General features: G+C 44.4%; 1 protein-coding gene and 1 non-coding gene across 2 annotated transcripts; both read left to right on the top strand.

The window, feature by feature from the left end:
- Window positions 1–444: 444 nt before the first annotated feature.
- On the top strand, window positions 445–27913 carry RILPL2 (Rab interacting lysosomal protein like 2). The gene is made up of 4 exons (XM_061142060.1): window positions 445–2221; window positions 11047–11198; window positions 17902–18015; window positions 27387–27913. Exons 1-4 carry the CDS (start codon window positions 1352–1354, stop codon window positions 27409–27411), a joined length of 1161 nt encoding a protein of 386 aa, XP_060998043.1. The 5' UTR covers window positions 445–1351; the 3' UTR covers window positions 27412–27913.
- On the top strand, window positions 17676–17779 carry LOC133058090 (U6 spliceosomal RNA). The gene has a single exon (XR_009693214.1). It is a non-coding gene; the product is annotated as a U6 spliceosomal RNA (small nuclear RNA).

Genomic DNA, 27913 nt, shown 5'->3' with positions numbered 1-27913 from the left:
AAACAGTGGAAACAGTGGCAGACTTTATTTTGGGGGGCTCCAAAATCACTGCAGATGGTGATTGCACCCATGAAATTAAAAGATGCTTGCTCCTTGGAAGAAAAACTATGACCAACCTAGACAGCATATAAAAAAGCAGAGACATTACTTGGCCAACAAAGGTCCATCTAGGTAAAGCTAAGTTTTTTCCAGTGGTCATGCATGGATGTGAGAGTTGGACTATAAAGAAAGCTGAGCGCCAAAGAATTGATGCTTCTGAATTGTGGTGTTGGAGAAGACTCTTGAGTGTCCCTTGGACAGCAAGCGGATCCAACCAGTCCATCCTAAAGGGAATCAGTCCTGAATATTCATTGGAAGGACCGATGCTGAAGCTGAAACTCCAGTACTTTGGCCACCTAATTTGAAGAAGTGACTCATTTGGAAAGACCCTGATGCTGGGAAAGATTGAAGGTGGGAGGAGAAGGGGACGACAGAGGATGAAATGGTTGGGTGGCATCACCAACTCAATGGACATGAGTTTGAGTAAACTTGGGGAGTTGGTGATGGACAGAAGGCAATGGCAACCCACTCCAGTACTCTTGCCTGGAAAATTCCATGGACGGAGGAGCCTGGTGGGCTGCTGTCTATGGGGTCGCACAGAGTCGGACACAGTGAAGCGACCTATTAGCAGCAGCAGTAGGGAGGCCTGGTGTGCTGCAGTCCATGGGTTCGCAAAGAGTTGGACACGGCTGAGCAACTGAACTGAACTGACTGAACATTCCATTGTAAGAATATACTTATTTTACTTATGGTAAGCCTAAGAGTTTATCTACCTATTTAATCACAGGGTGTTGTCAGGTCTGTGATTAATGGATTACTGAACCCTTGTCCAGGGGCTTGCTTTAAGCATTAGACTATTGTACCATCTGAAAATAGTATGTATTTTGATTGTTTTCTTGTTCACAAGCTTTTTGTTTGTTGGAGGAAAGACTGCAGGATACCCGATAGCATTTTCGAGCACTTCCTATGTGCTTTTTTGTCACACATTTTGTCTCAAGATCGCGTATATTCCTCACAGCAACCCTACTGTTGGTACCGTTTTTTACACAGTAGTAAAGTGGGGTTCTGGAGGAGTTAAGTAACTCTCCAAGGCCACACGCTGGACAAGTGGAGGATCCCAGGAGAGGGCCAGGTTCACAGCGCTGGGAAACCTCCAGTTTACTGAGGCTCGGATGCTTTAGGTCCCGGTGACAATGGGCCTGAAAGCTCTACGCAGTCCAGACCTCCAGACTTCCTGGAGCTGCCGCCTACTGCTGTTTTCGCGCTACGCCGCAGAAAATACTCTCAGAGACCGGATCCGCCTCCACATACCATGCAAATTCTATGGCTGGAAGGCCCGAGTTCAGCAAGGGAAAAGCTGTGTGCTTTTCAGCCTCTCTCCCAGGCTGCGGTGGAAACCCCGCCCCCGTCTCCGTGGAAACCCGGCTTCTGCGGTCACTGTTACCAAGGGGCGGAGCTGGGGGGCACTGCCCTTCCCCCGGTCTGCAGCGGCTCTCGGGCTGGGAGCGATCACAGTCACTCCTTAACCTCTCTGTTCCTCTTCTCCCCTGCCCTCCCTTCCTCTTGTCCTTTCGTGTCCCGAACCGTATCCTGGGGCCCGCACTCCTGCACGGGCTTCGGCGTGGACGGCGCACCGGGAGTGCGGGCCTGCGAGCCGTCCGGCGTAGCCTCCACCGACGCCCCCACCTCCCGGGCCCACCCCTCGGCGGCGCTGATTGGCCGCTTCTGGGCCACATTCCCCCGCCCCCTGGCCCGGCAGGGTCCTCGGCCCAGCGGAAAGTTTTCTGTGCCGGGAGGAAGTTGGACGTTCGCAGATTGCGAGAAAGCAGCTCCGGAGGCTGTAGGGGTCTGGGCCGCTATGGAGGAGCCCCCTTTGAGAGAGGAAGAAGAGGAAGAGGAGGAGGACGAGGCGGGCCCCGAGGGGGCTCTGGGCAAGAGCCCCTTGCAGCTGACCGCTGAGGACGTATATGACATCTCCTACGTGATGGGCCGTGAGCTGATGGCCCTGGGCAGTGACCCCCGGGTGACGCAACTGCAGTTCAAGATCGTCCGCGTCCTGGAGATGCTGGAGACGCTGGTGAATGAGGGCAACCTGACGGTGGAGGAGCTAAGAATAGAGCGGGACAACCTCAGGAAGGAGGTGGAGGGGCTGCGGAGAGAGGGCTCGGCCGCCGGCCCGGAGGTGAGTGCGGGAGAGCGGGGACCTGCTCCGGGGGCGGGGTGCAGGGAGCGCCCAGTGGGAGGGGGGGCCGCTTACCTCTCTTGAACATCCAAGCCCCTCAAAACAAATCCCCACGAGTATCAAGTCCTCAGTTTAGAAGTGTGTGTGCTCAATTTGCTGTCTTGTCCGACTCTTCGACCCCGTGGACTGTAGCCCACGAGGCTCCTCTGTCCATGGGATTTTCCCAGACAAGAATCCTGGAATGGGTTGCCATGCCCTCCTCCAGGGAATCTTCCTGATCCAGGGATCAAACCTGAATCTCTTGTGTCTCCTGCATTGGCAGATGGATTCTTTACCATTGCTCCTGGGAAGCCCAGAAGCTTTATGATAGGTAACATTAACTGAGCACTGACTAGGTGCTGGGCCATGCACTGAGTATGTTCTAAAGCAGAGGCTTCCTGCTGGAAGAGGGAAGGGCAGAGTCTTAACCACTGGACCACCGGGGAAGTCCATCTTTACTTGCAGAAGACAGGTTGATGGGGACCTTGAGCAGTGGTTCTCAAGCTTTACTGTGTTACTCACTCAGTCATGACCAACTCTTTGCGACCCCATGGACTGTAGCCGGCCAGGCTCCCCTGTCCATGGGGATTCTCCAGGCAAGAATACTGGAGTGGGTTGCCATTTCCTTCTCCAGGGGATCTTCCCCACCCAGGGATAGAACCCAGGCCTCCTGCATTGCAGGCTGATTCAGTACCATCTGAGCCATAAGGGAAGCAGGCATTTCAGGCTTGCAGTTCAGTCAGTTCAGTCACTCAGTCGTGTCCAAGTCTTTGTGACCCTGTGAATCACAGCACGCCAGGCCTCCCTGTCCATTACCAACTCCTGGAGTTTACTCAAACTCATGCCCATCGAGTCAGTGATGCCGTCCAGCCATCTCATCCTCTGTCGTCCCCTTCTCCTCCTGCCCCCAATCCCTCCCAGCATCAGGGTCTTTTCCAATGAGTCAACTCTTCACATGAGGTAGCCAAAGTATTGGAGTTTCAGCCTCAGAGTCAGTCCTTCCAATTAATAACCAGGACTGATCTCCTTTAGGATGGACTGGTTGGATCTCCTTGCAGTCCAAGGGACTCTCAAGAGTCTTCTCCAACACCACAGTTCAAAAGCATTAATTTTTCAGCACTCAAGCTTTCTTCACAGCTTTATCAGGCATCAAAATCACCTTGAATGATTAAAACACAGATTGGCTGGCCCCAGCCCCAGAGTTTCCAACTCAGTAGGTCTGCAGTGGGACCTAGAATCTACAACTTTTCACAGGTTCCAAGATGATACAGGTGCTCTTGGTCCAGGTTTCACGATTTGAGAATCTTTGACCTGAAGTAAGAAATACATTTTAACTATAGAGAAATTACTGTTTATGACCACAGAAAAATATGTACAAGAATATCCAGGGCAGTTTTATTCATAATTGTGTCAAACTGGGAAACAATCCAGATGGAACAGAGGAATGGATTTTTTAACTTGTGGTATGGAATACTACACAACAATAAGAAAGTACTGAAACACACAACTATCTGGATGAACCTCACAGATATTACATTGAGAGGTAGAAGCCAGGTACAAAACAGAGCCTCCTGTACGTAGAATTCAAGAATAGGCAAACTAATCTTTATATATATATACACACACACACGTGGGTATACACATATGGTAAAAATCATCAAGCTATAAATTCAAGATTAGTGCATATTTCTGTATATATGTTATGCCCCCATTTTACAAAATTACATTTTGCATCAATATCCAGAACTGATGAAACCAAAAGTTTCAAGAAACAATTTATCCTGACTCACCCTTACTAAACATGATATATAGTCATACTTTCCTATTCTATTTTTATGAATTTTTAAATTATTGTGCAACTCACTAAATTAATATCACAACTGTCTAGTGGGTCTCCAGTTACAGTTTAAAAAAAAACCTTCCCCAAGTGAATTATCTCATTTAATCCTCATACTATTATTATTCCCATTTTATAGAAGCGGAGACATAGAACAATTAAGTAATCTGCTGAGGACTTATAGCAAGTAAGAGATGGAGGCAGGATTTTAGTTCAGAGATGCTAGTCTGTTTTTTTTTTTTTTTTCAGCTGTACTGGGTCTTCATTGCTTCTTGAGGGCTTTCTCTATTTGCAGCGAGCAGGGATTACTCTCTAGTTACAGCGCATAGGCTTCTCATTGTGGTGGCTTCTCCCATTGGGGAGCACAGACTTAGTTGCCCCAGGCCATCTGGAATCTTCCCAGACCAGGGATCAAACCCATGTCTCCTGCATTGGCAGGCAGATTCTTGTCTACTGCGCCATCAGGGAAGTCTTCAGAGATGCTAGTCTTTTTTTTTTCAGAGATGCTAGTCTTAACCACACAGTACTGAAGTACAGACCTATGACTTTACTTGTGGTAACATTTGATGAGTGACTACACTGTGAGGGCCCTGGAGTTATGGAGCTAAATTAGACAAGGTCCCTGACTTCATGGAACCTCACAACTAATGGGAGAAGCAAGACACACAGACCTTCAAAACCAGCCCACAGGATTACAGACCCAGAAGTGTGCCATGAAAGGAAAACAGGAACAGGGTGGCTGAAATTCACAGGGAAGAGTGAGGATTTCTGGTAGCTTTGTTGGTACACTTTTACTTCACGTACTCATTAGTCACGATGACAATTCTGTTTGTAGATAAGCTTCTTCTTTAGGATCTGTCATATGAGATGGTTGAATATCATGATTAGTAGCCTGACTTTTGAGATTCAAGAGCAGTTAAATGACTTGCCCAAGATCCCTCAGCTCACATTTTGCACTTGTTTCCTGTCATCTCCAACTCCAGGCACAAAGATAGACCCACGATGGATCATGAACAGTGTGGTCTGCACATGGGCCAGGCCATTTCCTGCCTGGGGCGTAGCAGACAAGCTTCATTAGCCCCAGATGAGATAGCACATTTTCCTCCCAGACCGTAATCTTGAGAACAAGCATGGGGGAAAAGGCAGAGAGAATGAATATTTAATGCCACTAGACAGTTTATAAAAATATACCCTTGTCTTTTTTTTTTCTTCTTGTTTTCTTAATTACTATTTTTAGCTGTGGTAAAGTAGAGGTGAAATTTACCATCTTAATCATTTTTCAGTACAGAGTTCAGTGGCATTAAGTCAATTCACACTATTATGCAACATCACCACCGTCCTCTCCAAAATGCCCATCTTGCGAAACTGAAATTCAGTGCCCACTAACCACTAACTCCAAATTTCCCTTCTCCCCCGAGCCTCTGGTAACTCTGTTCTCCTTTCTGTCTATATGAATTTACCTATTCTAGGCACTTCATATAAGTAGAATCAGATGATTTTTGTTCTTTTGCCACTGACTTATTTCACTTCATGTCACAAGTGGCATGTGTCAGAATTTCCTTCCTTTTTAAAGCTGTATAGTATTCCATTGTAGGGATCCACCGGTTTGTTTATCCATCTGTCAATGGGCACGTGGGTTGCTTCCACCTCATGATCTGTATAAATATTGTTTCTCTGAACATGGATTTGTGAATCAATCTTCAAGCACCTGCTTTCAAGACTTCTGGGAACTGCCGTATCATGTGATAATTCTGTTGTTAATTTCTAAAGGATCGGCCATTCGGTTTTTCATAGGGACTGCACCATTTTACATTCTATCTACTGTGCCCAAGAATTCCAGTTTTCCCACATTCTTACCAAAACGTGTTTGTCTTTTTTGTTTGTTTTTTTTTCCGGCCACATCATATGCCATGTGGGATATTCCTTGTGAAGTGAAGTGAAGTGGAAGTCACTCAGTTGTGTATGACCCTTTGTGACCCCATGGACTATACAGTCCATGGAATTCTCCAGGCCAGAAAACTGGAGTGGGTAGCCTTTCCCTTCTCCAGGGGATCTTCCCAACCCAGGGATTGAACCCAGGTCTCCAGCATTGCAGGCAGATTCTTTACCAACCGAGCCACAAGGGGATCAAACCCATGTCCCCTGCAGTGAAAACACAGAGTCTTAACCACTGGACCATCAGGGAAGTCCTGCCAACACTTGTTATTTTATATTTTGTTTGTTTGATTACAGTAGCCATCCCAATAGATGTGAGATTTTTTTTCCTTTGTCTTTTTAAAATTTATGTTCAGAATTCAAAAGTTACAAAAGTATTTGCCTTGGAAAAGCTCTCACATCCCCTCCTTGAAAAAAATTCAAGCCATCAGTTTCTAAAGTATCCAGAGATACTTCATGCAAACAAAAGCAGGTATGAATATAGTTTTCTGTTATTCACACAGATAGTATGATAATATATACCCTGTTCTGCCCCTTGCTTATTTTCACTTAATATGGCATGAAAGTGGTACTAAATCAGAATATAAAGAGCTTCCTCATCTTTTTTAAAAAATGTATTTATTTATTTATTGGCTGTATCAGGTCTTAGTTGCATGCAGGATTTTTAGTTCATATTACTGGCCTGTGGGGTCTAGTTACCTGACCAGAGATCAAACCTGGGTCCCCTTCATTGGGAGCTCAGTCTTAGCCACTGGGTCACCAGCAAAATCTCTATTTCCTCATCTTTTAATGGCTTTTGGAAACTTCCATTGTACAGTAATATCAACTGTTCAACCTGAGGGTTCTCAGCTTGGAGTTTTTGGGACCCCACTACCCCCTGTTCCCCGAGATTATGAATCTGATCCAGGAGATCCATGAACTTGCATTGGCAGAAATTATATTTTTATTTTCACCAGCCTCCAGATGAAATGTACCACTTTATTCAATCATGAATGCATTCATTTTGGTGTTCGGTAGAAATTAACACAATACTGTAAAGCAATTAGCCTTTGATTTAAAATAAATAAATTTTAAAAAATCATGAATGTAGAAAACAAACCACAGTAATATTATCAGTAGTACCTGTGACAATCATTAGTGGAAATCACAGGTGTTTTCATATCCCATTACAATGTAGTACATATCTCAAAACTTTGTTTTCATTCTCTATCTTATTGGACCTGTGGCTCCATCATGTTTAATGAAGGAGCAGGTCTCGGGATCACATATTTATTTTTAGATTTTGATGAGTGTATGTTATCTTAGTTGGTTTCCTTATAATCCCATGCCTTTTGTTTTATACATTTAAAATCATTCTGAGATGGAATCTATATGGGCTTTACCAGACTGCCAAAAAAGTTCTGTAGAACACAGAAATGTTAAGAATCTCAGCTTTAACCAGCTTCCTATCAAAAGACCTTTGTTTTCCAGTCATTTGCTCTGAGCCTGAGCCTCAGTGGATTACTCTGATCTGTACCAGTTGGCCCCTGAGCATGTAGAGGAAGTGGACTCACTGGGTCAAAGGAAAGGCATTTGACGTTTTGATGTGTATAGGAGCTAAGTCACTTCAGTTGTATCCGACTCTTTGCAACCCCATGGACTGTAGCCCACCAGGCTCCTCTGTCCATGGGATTCTCCAGGCAAGAATACTGGAGTGGGTTGCCATTCCCTTCTCCAGGGGATCTTCCCAACCGAGAGATGGAACCTGGGTCTCCCGCATGGCAGGTAGATTCTTTACCGTCTGAGCCCCCAGAGAAGCCCAGTGTCACCAGGAACTGTTGCCAAATTGTACTCTAAAGGGGATAAAGCGGTTGGCTCCCTTTGCAGTCACCGAAGGAGCCAGTTTCCCCACAGCTTTTACGACACAGTGTTTTCTCAAACACCACTGATACTTGTCGGTCCAAGAGGAGGAATGTGGACACTACTGTCTTTCTCTTTGCGGTGTGCCTTATTCTCTTTCTCACCTGTAGAGTATTCCAGAGTGTAGTTGTGCCTCCATTTATTTAACTAGACTTCTGTTAATGGACATTTAGGTTGTTTTCAAATATTTGCTTCATTTTAACTTCAGTTTGAAAAAATGTCAAATCTATGGAAGAGTTGCAAGACAAGTGCAATGAACACTTGTATACCTTTCACCCTGATTCAGTTGTTGTATTCAGGTGTGCGTATATGTGTGTTTGCATGTGTGTGTAGTATGTCTTAAGAAATACACACTGGGGACTTCCCTGGTGGTCCAGTGGTTAAGAGTCTGCCTGCTAATGCAGGGCATGTGGGTTTGATCCCTAGTCTGGGAGGATTCCACATGCTGCGGGGCAGCTAAGCCCATGCACCACAACTACTGAAGCCTAGAGCCCGTGCTCCACAACAAGAAAAGCCACCACAATGAGAAGCCCGAGCACTGCAACTAGGGAGCAGCTCCCACTTGCAAAACTAGGGAAGGCCCATGCAGAGCAACAAAGACCAGCACAGCCAAAAAGAAAATAAATAAAATTATTTTTAGAAGAACAGAAATAGACACTGAAACTTCCCTGCTTCCACTGCAGGGGGTGTGGGTTCAGTCCCTGGTAGGGAAACTAAGAGCCTGCGTGCCGCAAAGTCCAGCCAAAAAAAAAAAGATATACAGACTGAAGTATTTATAGATACCCATATACACATATGTATGTACACATTATTTACTCATTCAAAGTCTGCCCAGCTATTTGAGCAGACATTATGGTAGCTGCAGAGTTAGTAAAAGATTAGGATCTTTCAGAAAAACAAAGATTAGGATCTTTTACCCTAAATACTAAATACTTCAGTGTGTATCTCCTAGACATACTGTTATGTAACCACAATAAATGATCAAATTCAGGGGGGGAAAGATGGTAGAATACTAAGATCTAAATGCCATCCCTATTAAAAATTCATAATAATGACCTTTATAGCACTTTTTTTCTGATGTAGAATCTAGTATAGAGTTGTACAGTATCTTTAGGAAATCTCTCTCTCTCATTTTTTTTTTTTCGGCCACACCTTGAAGCATGTGGAATCTTAAATTCCCCAACCAGGGGTCGAACCCTCGCCCCCTGTAGTGGGAGCTTGGAGTCTTAACCACTGGACCACCAGGGAAGTAGGACACCTCTCTTTAGTCACCTTTAGTCTGGAGCAGTTCCTCAGCTTTTCCGTCTCTTTCATGACATTGACAGTTTTGAATATATTATGTATCAGTCTCTGTAGAATGTCCTTCAACTTGAGCTTGTTCTGGTGTCTCCTCACGGTTGGATTCAAGTAATACATGTTTAGCAGAGTTTTCACTCAAGCAATGCTGTATCCTTCTCAGTGTCTTGTATCAAGAGGTGCCTGATTCAGTTTGTCATTATTGGTGATGTTTGGTGATGTTAACTTCTAGCCCTTGGTTACAGTGTTGTCCACAAAATTTCTGCACTGGAAGGGTGCTTTTATGCCCTTTGTAATGTGCAAGTAGCCTATGGGAAAATACTTTGAAACTGTGTAAAATATCCTGTTCTCCGACAAATTTTCACCCGATGGTTTTAGATCTATTCATTAGTCTTGCCTGAATCAATTATTACTAAATTGGTTGCAAAAGGATTTCCTAACTCTTACCATCTTCTACACATTAATTGGCATTCCAGGGATCTCCTTGGTGGTCCAGTGGTTGACTGTGCTCCCAATGCAGGTGTCTGGGGTTTGATCCCTGGCCAGGGAAGTAGATCCCCCATGCTGATCCCGCATGCTCCAACTCTTAGTTCGCTTGCTGCAGCTGAGAGTTCGCATGCTACAACTATAAGATCCTGCATGATACAGGAAAGATCAAAGATCCCCTGTGCCTCACCTAAGATCTGGTGCAGTCAAATAAATAGATAAATATTAATTGGCCTTCTGCTGTAAAGTACAGATTCCCTTCCTCCCCAGTGTATTAGTCAGAGAAATAGAACAATAGGAGATATAGATGTAGCTATAGATATAGATGAGAATATTCATTATAGGAATCAGCTCAGGTGGTTATGGGGGCTGAGAAGTTCCACAGTCTGATGCTTGCAAGCTGTAAAACCAAAAAAGCTGGTGTAATTCAGTCCAAGTTGGAAGGCTTGTCTCAGGGGCTGATGGTAAAAGTCCTGGTATGGGACAGTTCAAAATCCCAAGAACTAGGAACATTGATGTGCAGTGCTCAAGGGCAGGAGAAGGATGTCCCAGCTCAAGCAGGGAGTGAATTCACCCTCTCTCCACCTTTTTGTTCTGTTTGGGCCCTTAATGATGCCCACCCACACTGGGGAGATCCCTCTGCTGTACTTAGGTCACCAAATCAAATGCTAATCTCTTCCAAAACGCACCTTCACACACACCTCAAAATAATGGGCTAACCAAACTATCTGGGTATTCCTTAGCCCAGTCAGGTTGACATATAAAATTAGCTATAAGATCCCCATTAATTAGTTAATTAATTTAAGTTAAAAAATTATAAATTCCTGAATCCTCTTTTTATTTGATGACTTATTATCCATTCTTGTTATTATTCGTGGTGTTACTCAGATGGTTCAGTTTGGCCAGTAGGAGCACCTTCGAACGATGTCCCTTTGATCTGTCTCCATCCCTTATACAATGGAATATTCCAGACTCAACTTGGACTTCCCCTGCTCCAGCCCTAGACTCAGCCCCTCTCCAAGGAGCCCTGGCTCCTTTCTTGGAGAAGAGTCCTTAGAACGCTTACTACTTCTTCTTCTTTTAAAATTTTTTAAAGAGGATCTTAGTTCCCCAACCAGGGATCACACCAGGGCCCAGAGTCCTGACGAAAGCACAGAGTCCTAACCACCGGCCTGCCAGGGAACTCCCAGAACTCTTCACATCAAACACCTGCAGCAGGCAATGCCTCCCCTCATCAGGCCCCTGGGAGTAACAGAACAAGAGAACTTCCCTTTCTGGGATGAAAAGTCCATCCTCATGTGGGGAAATGTACAAGCGATGTCCTTTCTTACAGGTGGACCTGGGACCAGACAAAATGGTGGTTGACCTGACAGATCCCAACCGACCTCGCTTTACGCTTCAGGAGCTGAGGGACGTGCTTCAGGAGCGCAACAAGCTCAAGTCACAGCTGCTGGTGGTGCAGGAAGAGCTGCAGTGCTATAAGAGGTGGGCGCTGCTGCCGGGGGCTCCTGCTCTGCAGACCCGGAGCCTGTCCGGGACTCCTGGATACGTGACTGTCTGTTCTGATGCTCGTTCAGTCAACTTACTGGAGACCCACTCTATGCTGGAAACCATTCCCGGCCCTGAGGGTAGAGCAGGAAACGAAATAGGGAGCCCATGCTAGTCTAGGGGGAAGATAGGCACTCAGCCAGGAAGCCTGCAGTGAACACGCCGGATGAGGGTGGTGGATGTTGAAGAGAATGTAGAAAAGTGACTTGACAGAGACTGGGGTGCTGGGGAGGGGCCTGGGTCAGATTGGGTGGGCAGGGAAGACCCCTCTGAGGTGAATGACAGGAAGCAGCCAACCAAGTAACAGTTTGGTTGGGCAAAAGTAGAACAGGAAGTGCAAAGGTCCTGGGGTGGGAACCATTTGGCCAATTTAGGGGACCCACCATGGTGGAACTTGGAATGTGATACAGTGGTTCAGAAGAGACCAGGAGCTGGTCATGTTGGCCACAGAAAGGAGCTTTAGGTTTTTTATTTTGTTGTTGTTGTTTTTATTGGAGTATAGTTGTAATGGCAATCCACTCCAGTATTCTTGCCTAGAGAATTCCATGAACAGAGGAGCCTAGAGGGCTATAGTCCACAAAATTGCAGAATCAGACACAACTGAGTGACTAACACACGTAGTTGCTTTACAGTGTCATATCAATTTCTGCTCTACAGCAAAGTGGATCAGCTATTTGTATACATATATCCCCTCTTTTTTGGATTTCCTTCCCATCTAGGTCCCCACAGAGCACTGAATAGAGTTCCCTGAGCTATACAGTAGGTTCTCATTAGTTATCTATTGTATACATAATATCAATAATGTATATGTGTCAATCCCAATCTCCCAATTCATCCCACCCCCACCAAGGAGCTCTAGTTCTATAGCAAATGTAACAAGAAGACTCTGGGATGCCTTAAGCAAGGGAATGACTAGGTCTGATTCACTATTTGAAAAGATCAGTGTGGTGATTCTGATAACTGAACAACTTGGTTATGTAAGAGAAAGTCCTTGTTCTTTGGAAAGCCACTTAAGTATTTAGGAATAAGGGGGTAAGATTTCTCCAATTCACTCTCAGGAGAGTTCAGAGAGAAGGTAGATAGTTGCAGGGGTGGATGAGTCAGTGGATGGAAAGACGGATGGATGGCCAGGTAGGTAGATAGATACATGGATGAGCATCTGAAGGATTGGGGTAAAAAAATATATGGAAAGTTTTTGCACTAGTACTATACCTTTTCTCTAAGTTTGAAATTGTATAAAAATTAAAAGTTAAAAAAATCATCGTAAATATTGTATACAGGAGGAATAGTAGGATAAGCAAGGCAGGAAATAAGGAAGTTGTTGATGTAGCAGGTTTGGACTTTGTTGTATCCCTCTGTACCATGTTTCCTGAAATGTTTTACTTCACATAGGTATTTCTTGAAAAGGAAGCTCTGGGAAGTCCCCTGGTGGTCCTGTGGTCAGGATTCGGCGCTTTCACCGCCATGGCCCAGGTTCAGTTTGTGGTTGGGGAACTGAGATCCCACAGCCCACAGGGCACAGCAAGAAGGAGCTCTGTGGTTGAATAATTCTGAGAAGCCCGCAGTTAAACAAAGCAGTTTCATTAGAGGCAGGCAAAGGAAAGACCAAAAGAATAAAAATGTATCGCCTACTAATATTTGTTTGTTTTTATTTTATTCATTTATGTATGTGTCTTTGGCAGCGCTGAGTCTTCGTTGCTTTTCCCAGGCTTTCTTTTTTTTTTTTTTTCCCCAGGCTTTCTTTAGTCGTGACGAGCTGGGGCTGCTCTTTGTTCAGTGTGAGGGCTTCTCTCGGTGGTGGCTTCTCTTGTTGCAGAGCAGAGGGTCTAGGCACACAGGCTTCAGTTGTTGCAGCACACAGGCTTGGTAGTTGTGGTTCGCGGGCTCTAGAGCACAGGCTCAGTCAACTAGTCTTTCTTTCCTTTTGGTGTATTGGTGGTGCTGCACAGTACATGGGGTCTTAGTTCCGCGGGGGCAAACCCATATCCCCTGCACTGGAAGCGTGGAGTCTTAACCCCTAGATCACAGGGAAGTCTCGTGCCAACTCATATTTATCAGTTCGGTTCAGTTCAGTCACTCAGTCGTGTCTGGCTCTTTGCTACCCCATGGACTGCAGCACTCCAGACTTCCCTGTCCATCACCAACTCCCGGAGCTTGCTTATGTCCATCAAGTCGGTGGTGCCATCCAACCATCTCATCCTCTATCATCCCCTTCTCCTACCTTCCATCTTTCCCAGTATCAGGGTCTTTTCCAGTGAGTCAGTTCTTTGCATCAGGTGGCCAAAGTTTTGGCGTTTCAGCTTAGCACTAGTCCTTCCAATGAATATTCAGGACTGATATCCTTTAGGATGGACTGGTTTGATCTCCTTACAGTCCAAGGAACTTTCAAGAGTCTTCTCCAACACCACAGTTCAAAAGCATCAATTCTTTGGTGCTAAGCTTTCTTTATAGTCCAATTCTCACATCCATATATGACTACTGGAAAAACCATAGCTTTGACTAGGTGGACCTTTGTTGGCAAAGTAAGGTCTCTGTTTTTTAATATGCTGTCTAGGTTGGTTATAGCTTTTCTTCCAAGGAGCAAGCATCTTTTAATTTCATGGCTTCAGTCACCATCTGCAGTGATTTTGGAGCCTAAGAAAATAAAAGAAAGTTTCCATTGTTTCCCCATCTGTTTGCCATGAAGTGATGGGACCAGATGCCATGATCTTAGTTTGTTGAATGTTGAGTTTTAAGCCAGCTTTTTACTCTCCTCTTTCACTTTCATCAAGAGACTATTTAGTTCCTCTTCACTTTCTGCCATGAGGGTGGTGTCATCTGTGTATCTGAGGTTATTGATATTCCTCCTGGCAATCTTGATTCCAGCTTGTGCTTCATCCAGCCTGGCATTTCACACGATGTACTCTGCATATAAGTTAAATAAGCAGGGTGACAATATACATCCTTGCTGTACTCCTCTCCCGATTTGGAACCAGTCTATTGTTCCATGTCCAGTTCTAACTGTGGCTTCTTGACCTGTGTACAGATTTACCAGGAACTCTGCTTAGTGTATCCCAAGCATAATTTCAATTAGTGTTCACAGCAATCCTGTGAGTTAGGGTAATATTATCCCCAAGATGATCTAAGGGTCAGAGAGATCAAGTAGCTGCTCAGAGTCCCTGGGCTGGTGGTGGCAACCTTGAGATGTGATGTCAGACAGACTGACATCAGAGCCTGAGCTTTTCGTTATCACACCACCTTGAAACTTGGAAAGTTTGGAAGTATGAGATGTACTCTGAAACAAAACAAAACAAAATCTTTTTTTTAATTTAACTGTGCCGGGCTTGCAGCGTGAGGGATCTTTAATTGAAATGTGCAAACTCTTAATTGCAGTATGTGGGATCTAGTTCCCTGACCAGGGATCCATCCTAGGCCCCTTGCATTGGGAACACAGAGTCTTAGCTAATGGACTACCAGGGAAGTCCCCCAATGATCTTATTCATTAAATTCATTCAATGTGACATCATTAAGAGAGCAGCAAGTAAAAATGTCCTTAGAAAGTCCTATCCGAAAGGACTGAATTCTGCCAACAGGAATTTAATTGTCTTCCTTCTACTGAGGTTGGAACCACGTTAATGGAAAGAACTGCCTGCATCTCATTTAATAAGTGCTCCAGACACAGTTAATTAAAAAGAGGAACTGCTAGACTGCCAATGCCGTAAGCAGCTTGCAAGTGAATAAAGCAACACATGTTGGTTCCAGTTTTGAATTCCCAGAGAACAACAGATGGGCACTTCCCATCTGGTGCAGGCTGATAGACAGATAGCAGGATTCTGTTTAGTCTCTAGTGTTATATATTCTGGAGAAAGCAGCATGTCAACTGAGGTGTTCTCTTAGCAACTGCATCAATTTGGAAGCCCAAGCTCATGCTAAGGATAGTTTTTAACTGAAGGCAGCTATGGTAGACTGTTTCCAAAGATGGACACAACAGTTTTTCCCATCTGGCACTCCTTTTGTAGTGAGACTTTGCCACTCCTCTCATCGGAGTACAAGTAGAGTCTATTTTTCCTTTCCTTGAACCTAGATGGCCATATGACTTGCTTGGACCAGTTGAATGTGATGGAGGTGATGCTGTTTGGCTTCCAAGGTTAAGACTCTCAAAGGCCTAGCAGTTTCCATGTTTGTGATCTCAGACTGCTGCCTTGAGACTGCCATGCTATGAGGAAGCTCAAGGTAGTCACGTGGAGAGGTCACATGAAGAATCGAGGGGTCCCATATGACAGCTTCAGCTGATCCACCAACTGAACACGGCCACTTGAGAACCCCAAACTGGACCATCAGGAGAACCACCAAATCAACACCAAATCAACCATAAGAGATAGAGCCATCTGGGAATTCCTTGGTGGTTTCAGTGGTTTGAATTTCACAGTCTCACTGCCAAAGGCCTTGATTTAATTCCTGGCTGGAGAACTGATATCCTACAAGCTGTGCAGAGCAGCCAGAAAAAAAAAAAAAAAAAATAGAGCCATCATGAGAAGTCATAAATCATTGGTTGTTTTTGTTTGTTTGTTTGTTTTCTTTCTTTCTTTCTTTTTTTTTTTTACTTTTGGCTACACCCTGTGTCATGTATGGGATCCTAGTTCCCCAGTCAGGGATTGAACCCACTGGACTGCCAAGGGAGTTCCCCATCATTGTTGTAAATGACTAAGTTTTAGGGTGTTTTGTAGCTGTAGGTAGTGGAGAAAGGTAATTTTTGGATCAAGCTGCCAGTATGGTTGGTTTTGGCTCTTTCTGGCCTGTAGACAGCTGCCATATTGCTGTGTCATCAGCTGGTGGGGAGAATGAGAAAGAGAGAAAGCTGTATCTCCTTTTGAAGGGGCACTAATCCATCATGAGGGCCCACCCTCGTAACCTCATGTAAACCTCATTGTCTTCCAAAGGCCCTATCTCCAAATACTGTAATACTAGGGGTTGGGGCTTCAACATACAAATTCTTTTAAAAAAATTTTCTTTTTTATTTTTTCTTGTTTTTTTGACTGTGTTGGGTCTTAGTTTCAGCATGTGGATTCCTTTAGTTGTGGCATGCAAGCTCTCAGTTGCAGCATGTGAGATCTAGTTCCCTGACCAGGAATTGAACCCAGGCCCCCTGTACTGGGAGCTCAGAGTCTTAGCCACTGGACTACCAGGGAAGTCCCAACATATGAATTCTGGGAGGACATAATTCAGTCTATGGTAAGGGGGAAATTTATGCCTGTACCATAGGCATAAATTTACCAGTTGGTACACACAACAAAATACCTAAGTGGATCTAATGAGCTTACTGGGTCAGACATTGAAACACTTCATCACAGTCAGGCTTCTTTTGGTTGCAAGTGACAGAGATCCTATTCAAACCAGCCAAAGTACAAAAGGAGATTTTGTCGGTTCACATAGGTGGGAAGGATCCTACAATTGCTGTCAGAAATAAAGGAAAAAACTGCATCTAAGACCTCAGGGTTGGAATCAGGGACCCCAGAACTGATTCTTTCTTTGATTCTTTTTCTTTGTTGGCCTCCTTATCTTGTATTAAAGATAATCCTTTTCTGAATCTTAGGGAGCATGACTGCTGGCAGTCCCAGTTGAGCAAGTGAGAGAGAACAGCCTTCTTCCAAGTTCTATGCATCAAGTCCAGGGAAATACTCTGGCCCTTTTTGGGTCACTTGACCTCAGTATCTTATTGATTAACATCAATCTAGCTCTTCATACCACCTGACTTACTGTATATTTTTACATTTTTACTTATTTATTTGTTCGTTGACTGTTTTCTTCTCAATGGAATGTAAATTGCATGAGAGAAGATATTTTATCTGTTTTGTTCATTGCTATGTCTATATACCTTGGTAGACTATGCAGCTTAATAATATTTGTTAAATGAATGAATTCCATGTATTATCTCACTTAATCCCTCAATCCTAGAAGGCAGGTACTTTTATGATCCTTTTATTACCAATTAGGAAATCAAGGCTTAAGTTAAAGCAGCCGTCCCCAGCGTTTTTGGCATCAGAGACCAGTTTCACGGAAGACAATTTTTCCACAGACCAGGGTGGAGCGGGGGATGGTTTCAGGATGATTCAAGAGCTTTACACTTTTGTGCACTTTATTTCTAATCTAATTTCACCGCTGATCTGACAGGAGGTACCAGTTGGTGCCCTGAAGGTTGGGGAGCCCTGAGTTAGAGAATTTATACATGATCATGTTTCTAGAAAATAGAGAAGCTTGAAGTACCAGTCATGGTAATTAGATAATAGAAAGAAAGAAGAGGTATCAACATTGGAAAAGAGGAAGGAAGATTCCAGAGATCTAGGCCAGAATGTCTAACTCTAGAGCTTTCAGTGATAGTATTATTAATATAATAATAATTAGGAAAAAAATAATTATGAAGAAACTTCACTTTCAGTGCCCACTTCGGCAGCACATATACTGCAATTGGAACAAAACAGAGATTAGCATGGCCCCTGCATAAGGATGACATGCAATTTCATGAAGCATTCCATAATTTTTTAATAACAATGAATATGTAAATAAATAAACTGTAAAAAAGGAAAAGAACCTTCACTTTCAAAGCTGCACAGATAAGAGATCTGCAGTAAAACAACCCACTTATTTATCTCATTTTTCCCAGTGGCCTGATTCCACCAAGAGAAGGCCCAGGAAGAAGAAGAGAGAAAGAGACTCTTGTTCCCATGGGCAGCAATGCCAACAGCAACAAGGAAGAGAAGACAATCATAAGGAAACTGTGAGTTGACTTGCTGCCCCACGTTGCCAGTAAATAATTGCTAAAGAAAGGAGTTGGGGTGAGAGGGGGAGGCCCTGCTCTCCTGGTGGTGGTCCTGCAGCTGATATGAAAACCCTACGCCGGTATCTTCTAGGCAGTAGTGTAAGCACCTGACATTATTAATTCATTGACTCATCACAGTGACCCTATGAGGTAGATACTGTTATTATCCTTGACTCACAGATGGGGAAATAAATTCCAGGGGGTAAAGTTCTGTACCCAAGGTCACACACATTGTAAGTAGTGAAGTCAGTATTAGAACCCAAGGAAGTCCAGGTTCTACACTGTACTGCCTCCCTGTGATATAATAACAATAACCAGATAATAATACTAATAATAATAAACAACAAGAAAAACAATAGCAATAATTATTGGAGTTTACCGGGGATAAATCATCACCTCTTTTACCTCCAACTCTGGAGGGTCCCTTGTCTCCCAACATTAGGACACATAAGACAGTTTCCTTTGAACACTCCCCTTGTTTTCATGCACCTTTGTTCATTCCTAGTTTCTTTGGTTGCTACACCTCAAGCCATAGAGTGTGAGATGATAGTTAAAGTTCAGATTCTCAGAAATCAAGTCGCTGGTTCTAGGATGAGGCCCAGAAATCTGGATTTTTAATGAATGCCCAGACAATTGAATGTGGGGAACCTTTGGACAACAGCCTGAGATATACCTTTTCTTCTTTTTTTTTTTTCTTCTTTTTTTAAAAAATATTTATTTATATATTTGGCTGTGCCGGGTCTCAGTTGCAGCACATAGGATCCTCGATCTTCAATGTGACATGTGGGATCCTTTAGTTGTGTGATGCGAACTCTTACTTGTGGCAGGTGGGATCTAGTTGCCCAACCAGGGATTGAACCCAGACCCTCGGCATTGGGAGCACAGAGACTTAGCCACTGAACCACCAGGGAAGTCCCCAGATATGCCTTTTCTGACTCCAGGTATGAATACAACTAGGCACACCTTAGTTTCTTCCATTTCTTAAACAAAGGAAAACAACAGAATTGGAAAAAGTAGAGATCTTTTCAAGAAAATTAGAGATACCAAGGGAGCATTTCTTGCAAAGATGGGCACAATAAAGGACGGAAATGGTATGGAACTAACAGAAGCAGAAAATATTAAGAAGAGGTGGTAAGAATACATAGAAGAACTATACAAAAAAGATCTTCATTACCCAGATAACCATGATGATGTGATCACTCACCTAGAGCCAGACATCCTATGTGAAGTGCAGTCAAGTGGGCCTTAGGAAGCATCACTATGAACAAAGCTACTGGAGGTGATAGAATTCCAGCTGAGCTATTTAAAATCCTAAAAGATGATGCTGTGAAAGTGCTGCATTCAGTATGCCAGCAAATTTGGAAAACTCAGCAGTGGCCACAGGACTGGACAAGGTCATTCCAATCCCAAAGAAAGGCAATGCCAAAAAATGTTCAAACTACTGCACAGTTGTACTCATCTCACACGCTAGTAAAGTAATACTCAAAATTCTCCAAGCTAGGCTTCAATAGTACGTGAACCAAGAACTTCCAGATGTTCAAGCTGGATTTAGAAAAGACAGAGGAACCAAAGATCAAATTGCTGACACCTGCTGGATCATAGAAAAAGCAAGAGAATTCCAGAAAAATATCTACTTCTGCTTCATGGACTATGCTAAAGCCTTTGACTGTGTGGATCACAACAAAATGTCAAAAACTCTTTAAGAGATGGGAATACCTACCTTACCTACCTCCTAAGAAACCTGTATGCAGGTCAAGAAGCATCAGTTAGAACTGAACATGGAACAACGAACTGGTTCCAAATTGGGAAAGGAGTACATCAAGGCTGTATGTTGTCACCCTGCTTATTTAACTTATGTGCAGAATACATCATGCAAAATGCCAGACTGGATGAAGCACAAGCTGGAATCAATATTGCCAGAAGAAATATCAATAACCTCAGATAAGCAGATTACACCACCCTTATGGCAGAAAGCAAAGAGGAACTAAAGAACCTTTTGATGAAAGTGAAAGACGAGAGTAAAAAGCTGGCTTAAAACTCAACATTCAGAAACTAAGATCATGACATCTGGTCCCATCACTTCATGGCAAATAGACGGGGAAACAGTGGAAACAGTGACAGACTTTATTTTTTTAAGCTCCAAAATCACTGCAGATCATGACTGCTGCCATGAAATTAAAAGACACTTGCTCCTTGGAAGAAAAACTATGATTAACCTATACAGCATATTAAAAAGCAGAGACATTACTTTGCCAACAAAGGTCTATCTAGTCAAAGCTCTGGTTTTTCCAGTAGTCATGTATGGATGTGAGAGTTGGATCATAAAGAAGGCTGAGTGCCAAAGAATTGATGCTTTTGAACTGTGATGTTGGAGAAGACTCTTGAAAGTCCCTTGGACTGCAAGGAGATCATACCAGTCCATCCTAAAGGAAATCAGTCCTGAATATTCATTGGAAGGACTAGTGCTGAAGCTGAAGCTCCAATATTTTGGCCATGTGATGCGAAGAACTGACTTATTGGAAAAGACCCTGATGCTGGGAAAGATGGAAGGTAGGAGAAGGGGATGATAGAGGATGAGATGGTTGGATGGCATCACTGACTAGATGGACGTGAGTTTGAGCAGGCTCCGGGAGTTGGTGATGGACAGGGAAGCCTTGCATGCTCAGTCCATGGGGTCACAAAGAGCTGGACATGACTGAGCGACTGAACTGAGCTGAACTGAGGCACACCTTTCCTCCACTCCAGGCTAAAGCAAGCAGCCTGTTGGTCTTGGTTGCTTTGAAAATGTCTGGCCTGGTGACAGTTTCCCAGCTCCTGGTCTTTTGGATCGAAAGTGAGAAACAGCCTTGGTCAAGGGTGTCTAACTCGAAAGCCTATTGGGGCCAAGCACTTCATGTGGATGTGTGAGGGGGGTGTAGGGTAGGGTAGGGGACATTTGCCCCTCAGTTCTGTCTGGCCAATGAACAACTTGTTAACAGACCTTCTGATTCTTGAGAGATGCCAAGACATCAGATTTGTTCATGGAATCTGTTTTCCAAATGCTGGCAAATCATTTAAGCTTAAAAATAAAAACTGTGTGATCCGAATGAACCCACATTGTGGGTTGCAACGGGTCCTCAGCCTCCATCCAGCTCTTGCTTCATTAGTCTTGCCTCCCAGGGAGGGCTGAGGGGACCTCAACTTCCATTCATGTATTTGGTCATTAGTTAGTCAACAGACTCTCACTGAGTCTATATTATATTGTGCTCCAGGCGAGATATTCACCCTGGGGGTACTGCCGTGACCAATTTTGTAAGGACTGTGTCAACTCCGGTTTTACAGGGAAGTAATTTTGAGGGGTCAGAGATTCTGGGTTACCTTCCAGGATAGGTTTAATTAAGATGCCTTTGTTTCAAGAGAGAAGAGAGATTTTTTGTTTTCTTTTTCTTTTTTTGGATCCTCAGGAACAGAGTGTTCCATTAGTGATTCTCAGCTCATGGCACGATGAGCTTGTTGTCAGCACAAGCTTGCTTTCTTCTTGCTTTTATTTATTCCCTCTTTATCTCCATCCCCCATTCGCAATCTGCTTCCCAGCTCCCCTCCCCCTCAGCCCATCTCATATGTATTTAATGTATTCTAAAAAGTATATATTATGTGGATGTGTTTTCAATGGTAACTGATATTTTGTTTAACACTTCACTCTCATTCTGTTTCCTAGTGCTTTTTTCCTCCCTTCTTTTTACCAGGCACTCTTCTTTTTTAGGCTTTTTTTTTTTTTGCTGCGCCATGTCTGCGGGATCTTAGTTCCCAACTAGGGATCAAACCTCTGCCCCCTGCAGTGGAAACTCAGAGTCCTAACCTCTGGACCGCCAGGGAATTCTTCAGGCACTTTTTAACAAAAATTTTAGTAATATGTTTTACTAATTAATGCTTCCAAAATATTGTCATTTTCAATGATAATAACTATAAAATATTGTTAGTGAGATATTTTACAATCTTTTTTTAAAAATAGTAAGCCCTTGAAATCTTATGTATATTTCACACTGACAGCATATTTCCATTAAGACTCGTAGTGTCCACTGTATTGCGCGGCACAGCTTTAAGCAATATATGGTCAAATGCTTTGAGTTTTGAGAACTGAGTGTGAATGATCCTTTTCTTTAGTGTTTTTTAAAAATTATACCTAACATAAAATTTACCATTTTGATCATTTTTTAAAAATTGAAGTTAGTTGATTTACACTGTTGTGTTAGTTCAGGTGTATAGCAAAGTGATTCAGTTATACATATATATAATATATATCTTTTTAAATATCTTTTCTGTTATAGGTTATAACAAGTTATTGAACATTATTTCATGTGTGGTACAGTAGGTCTTTGTTGTTTATCTATTTTATATATAGTGTGTATCTGTTAATACTAAACTCCTAATTTATTCCTCCCCTGTACTTCCCCTTTGGTAACCATAATAGATTGTTTTCTATGTCTGTGAGACCATTTTAGTCATTTTTTTAAAAAATACTTTTTTATTGGGCTGCACGAGGTCTTAGTTGCGGGACATAGGATCCTTAGTTGAGGTACTCCGGATCCCCAGCCACAGCACTTGGAGTCTTTAGTCTCAGAATTCAAACTACTAGTTTTGGCATGTGGGATTTTTTTTTTTTTTTTGCATCTAATTCCCCGACCAGGGATTGAACCCAGGCTCCTGAATTGGGAGTGTGGAGTCCTAGCAACTGGACCAACAGAGAAGTCCCCATTTTTCAGGGGCATTATATATCAGTATGTTTATAGGGACTTCCCTTGGCCATCCAGTGGTTAAGACTCTGAACTTTCACTGCAGGGGGTGTGGGTTTGATCCCTGGTCCGGGAACTAAGATCCTACATGCTGTGTGGTGTGGCCAAAAAAAAAGAAAAAAGGAAATTTATGATATTGTGCAGCTATCACCACAGTCTATTTCCAGAACTTTTTCATCATCCCGTCCTGAAACTCTGTCCCCATTAAACACTAACTGCTCAGTTCCCCTCCCCCAGCCCCTGGCAACCACCACTCCCCTGTCTGTCTTTATGAATCTGACTACTCTGGAGACCTCATATAAGAGGAGACATACAGTATTTGTCCTTCTGTGACAGGCTTATACGATTAGCATATTGTTCTCAGGTTCATTCATGTTGTACCACATGTCAGAATTTCTTTCATTTTTAAAGCCTAGTGATATTCCATGGTATGTGTAGACCACTTTCGATTTATCTATTCATCTCTTGATGGACATTAAGCAATTTTTTGTTTTGTTTTAATTTTTTCTTTATTTGACTATGCATGCATGCGTGGTCAGTCGCTTCAGTCCTGTCTAACACTTTTCAACACTATGGACTGTAGCCCTGCCAGGCTTCTCTGTCCATGGGATTCTGCAGACAAGAATACTGCAGTGGGTTGCCATGCCTTCCTCAAGGGGATCTTCCCAACTCAGCGATCGAAACAGGGTCTCCTGTGTTGCAGGTGGATTCTTTACCATCTGAGCTACAAGGGAAGGCCTTATTTGAACATACCGGGTCTTAATTGTGACCTTGCAGAATCTAGTTCCCTGACCGAGAATCAAACCAGGCCCCCTGCATTGGGAGCTCGAAGTCTTAGCCACTGGACCACCAGGGAAGTTCGTAAGCAGTTTTTTAAGATCCATCCACCTAGCAGCGTAGACACACCTCTTGTTTCTAACCCCAGTGATGGGATCCCAGGTTGCCTTCCCCCACTGTGGAGAGTGCTGCAGTGAATATCTACATGCTTATTCATGTCCTCTCATGGATTTGTGTGTGAATTTCCCAGGGATAGACATCCAGGAGGAAAATTGCAGGGCCACGGGGCCTATCAGCCAGGGTTCTTGTTTATCAAGAAACCAAGGTTCACTCAAAAGGAGTGACTGAAAAGATTTCAAGAAGGGACATTTTACAGATGTGGGAACAGAGATAAGGGATGGAGAAGCACCCTGGGGCGGGCAACAGAGGAGCGAGGAGAGGGAGCTGTGAGGGGCCCTGGGGGAGTCAGACTGAAGTGTGGCCTTCAGAAGAGGAACACACAGTGACTAGTGAGACAAGGCCGGCAGGGACAGAGCCGGGAGTGAATACCCCTACATTTCTCTCCTCCCACCCTCCCACCTCCTGCTGGTGCTTCCCATTGGCTGAGCCCAGCCAGAAGCTAGAGGACAAGGGAGCTTGTTGAGATCATCCACAGATGTCAGCCTCCTGGAGTTGAGAGCAGGCCAGAGAAGGGAGAACATGATTCTGTGGGGGCAGATAGCCCACAGAGCATGCATCTTCTTAGTTAAGTATTCCCAGGCTTGTGGGATCTTAGTTTCCTCACCTGGGATCAAACCCAGGCTCCCTGCAGTGGAAGTGTGGAGTCCTAACCACCGAACCACCAAGGATGTCTCTGCCAGGCTTTCTTTTCTCCTTTCTTTTCTTTCCTTATTTTTTGCTTGCACTGGGTCTTCATTGCTGCCTTCGGGCTTTCTCTAGTTGCGGCCAGTTGCCGGCTACTAGTTGCGGGCTACTCTCTCATTGTGGTGCATGGACTTCTCATTGCGATGACTTCCGTTGCTGTGGATCACAGGCTCTGGGCACATGGGCTTCAGTAGTTGCAGCATGTGGGCTCAGTACTTATGGCACATGGGCTTAGTTGTTCGAAGGCATGTGGAACTTCCCGGACCAGGAATTGAACCTGTGTTCCCTGCGTTGGCAGGCAGATTCCTATTTACTGTACCACAGGGAAGTCCAGGTTTCTTGAATGACTGCATGAAAACAGCTTTGTCAGACAAGACCACTTGAAACCACATTTATTTATTCCTCCAGCAAATATTTATTGAGGGTCTACCGTGCAGCAGGCACTGTTCTAGGTGCTGGGGTAGAGTGAACAAGACACAGTCCCTGCCCTCATGGTGCTTACATTCTAGTGGGAGAGGTAGAGAGTGAACTGGTCAGGACAATTTCAGGGAGCTACTTTTTCATTTTTTTGGCTTCACCTTGAGGCATGGGGGACTTTAGTTCCCCCATCAGGGATTGAACCCGTCCTCCCTGCCATGGAACCACTGTCTTAACCGCTGGGCTGCCAGGGAAGTCCCGATAAAGAGCTACTTTAAATTTGTTGAGTCCTGGAAGGCGCCTGTGAAAAGGCAGCATTCAAGCTGAGCCCTGAAAGACCATAATGATCTGAGTTTTCCCTGCCTTTCTGGCAGAAGGAACAGCAGGTATAAAGGTCAGAGGCTGGAGACAGCTTGTGCAGCAGAGACGATGGTGGCTGGAGCAGCAAAGAGAAGGGAGGTGAGGTTGGAATGGGAAGTGATCGGGTTGTTCTGGGTCACATGGATCCCAGTGATGACTTTGGGTTTCATTCTAAGTGCTTTGGAAAGACCTTGGAAGGTTTTAAGCTAGGGAGTAACATGTCTGTATTCACCTATAAAAAGCTTAAGGACCTCCCTGGTGATCCAGGGGTTAAAACTCCATGCTCCCAATGCAGTAGGCATGGATTCAATCCCTGGTTCAGAAACTAAGATCCTACATGCCACATGATGCAGCCGAAAATAAAAAATAAAATCTTTTTGAAAAAACAAAAGTTTACTCTGACCACTTTGTGGAGAAGGGTTGATAGAACAGAGTCAAAGTGTTTCTTTTCCCTAGAAAGGGTCTCCTGTGGTAGGATAATGTATGAGAGAGCATCTCCACCCTACAGAGGGTATCAGATCTGAAAGTGTTTATGTGGGCTATTCACTGGCTGAGGATCGCACTGGAAACAAGGCTTCCAGATGCATAAGCTACTGGTTTCTTTCTGCCTCTTCTTGGGGAGTTCTTTGGGTCACATAATTGGAGTTTGAGCCTGATATGGCGAAAATGAAATGTATGTAAGCCAGCCTAAGGACATGGGCTTCCCAGGTGGCACTAGTAGTAAGGAATCCCTCCTGCCAGTTCAGGAGATGCAAGACTTGGGTTCGATCCCTGAGTTGGGAAGATCCCCTGAAGGAGGGTATGGCAACCTGCTCCCTATTCTTGCCTGGAGAATCCCGTGGACAGAGCAGCCTGGCGGGCTATAGTCCACGGGGCCGCCAAGAGTCAGACACGACTGAGCACACATTGAAGACACAGATTTGAAGATAGTGAGGCCGCGATTTCATGATCAGACAAGCTATGGGGTGAATGAATGAATGACTTCCCGAAGAATTAGGTCACACTAAGAAGGGTTTTTATCTTTGTCCCGAGAACAATGGGGAGCCCTGGAAGGGTTTAAGCTGAGGAATGACTTAGCTCTGCACAGTGATGTGGTCATGCTGGCTGCTATGTGAGTGGATTGTGAGGGCGGCGGGGGAGGGGGCGGACGGGAAGGCTGTGGTGCTCGTCAGGGTGGCTCGGCCTGGGGGTGGCAGTGCAGGAGATAAGTGGTGGGATTAGGAACATATTTGGGGCATGGTGACTAAAATACAACAGATGGGCTGACAGGAGAGGAATTGAGAACAACTCCCAGTTCCTGGCTTGAATGACTGGGTGGGGGTGATGTCATTTCCTGAGGCAGGGAAGTGGGGGTTGGGAGGTGGTATACAGAGGTTCAGGGGGAGGGCGGATGTGCCCTAACGCCTGTATCCACACAGGAGTCAAGGGCTCGCCCCTGCCGTTGCCGGCAGAGCTCCTAGCGGGGCTGGGACTGGGGGTTGTCTTTGACTAGAAGCAAGAGCCTGTATCCCCATCACTGACTTTTCAGCTCACTGGCCATCTTTGCATCTTTCCAACAACCTGAACTAGCATTGACACTACTTTGTGATCACCTCCATGTGTCAAGTGCGTCAGGAGGACTGAAAGTTTGGTGTTCATGCCTCAGGGGATATCTTTATATGTTTTATCTGTTATTTCCAAGAATTTACATGTTAGTCATTCATTATTCCTTCTCAGGGAACACTGAGAAGTTATCGTTTCCTCTACAATAAAAACCACTTAAAATGAAAACAAAAACATTCCAGACTCCATTTGTCAGTCTAGCACAGTGGTTAAGTGGGCTTCTGGGCCCAACTCCCACTTCCAAGGCATAATTGTGTGACCTTGGGCCTGTTACTTAACCTCCGAGAACCTCAGTTTACTCATCTGTAAAATGGGGATATTGACTATACTCGACCTCCTCATGTTGTTATGAGTGTGAAATGAACTAGTAGATGGAAAGCCCTGGAACAGTGCCTGTTGCATAATAAGCTCTTAAGAAATAAACTTTTGAGTGAATGGCCTGCAGGAGCTGCTTACAGAATTTGCAGGGGGTTGTGCACCCTCTGCTTCAGAGCTCTCTCTGTTTCCTCTGACCGCCCCCTCTCTCTCTCCACCCAGGTTCTCTTTCCGATCAGGGAAGTAGACATAGACCTGAGGCCACAACTGCGTTCTCAGACACAGAAGACAACCCACAAAGACGACTTCCACAATCATCTCTCAGTGCCATGCGTACCCACTGCACTTGCTTCTTCCCTTCCCCTCAAAGCCGTCCGAGGAGAAAGGGGTGAGGCTTTCTCCCTGGCTGCAGAACTGAACACCCCTGAACGGTGGGCCAGGGCAGGAGAAGTGGTAAAAGAAATTGAGAAAGCAGAAGGAAAAAACAGTGGGGCCACCTGCAGCCCCACTTCAACCACCCAGGGGGCCCCAAACACGTAGATGTGGATGCCAGCTCTGCTTCCCTGGGCCCAGGTCTTTACCACACAGCAGCGAAATACACCAGCCCAAGTGGGGATGGAGAGAGGATGCAGGAAAAGCTGGTATGGACATTGCAATGATAACTTCACTGATATTTAGTGAATATTTGATTTTGCTCATATGATTTTCTATGTATAATTTTGTATTAAAGTAAAACAACTTTTACACTT

Source organism: Dama dama, chromosome 5 (assembly GCF_033118175.1).
Source record: "Dama dama isolate Ldn47 chromosome 5, ASM3311817v1, whole genome shotgun sequence".
In the NCBI taxonomy this organism is placed as follows: domain Eukaryota; kingdom Metazoa; phylum Chordata; class Mammalia; order Artiodactyla; family Cervidae; genus Dama; species Dama dama.
The sequence above is the reverse complement of the archived record's forward strand: the minus strand, read 5'-3'. Positions and strand labels throughout refer to the sequence as shown.

What these genes read in the sequence shown, in the direction of transcription:
- RILPL2 (XM_061142060.1), top strand. Translation starts at nt 1,352, where the DNA reads ATGCAAATTCTATGGCTGGAAGGCCCGAGTTCAGCAAGGGAAAAGCTG. An exon ending in GCTCGGCCGCCGGCCCGGAG is followed by an intron (nt 2,222 to 11,046) that starts GTGAGTGCGGGA and finishes CCTTTCTTACAG; the next exon opens with GTGGACCTGGGACCAGACAA. An exon ending in AAGACAATCATAAGGAAACT is followed by an intron (nt 18,016 to 27,386) that starts GTGAGTTGACTT and finishes CTCTCCACCCAG; the next exon opens with GTTCTCTTTCCGATCAGGGA.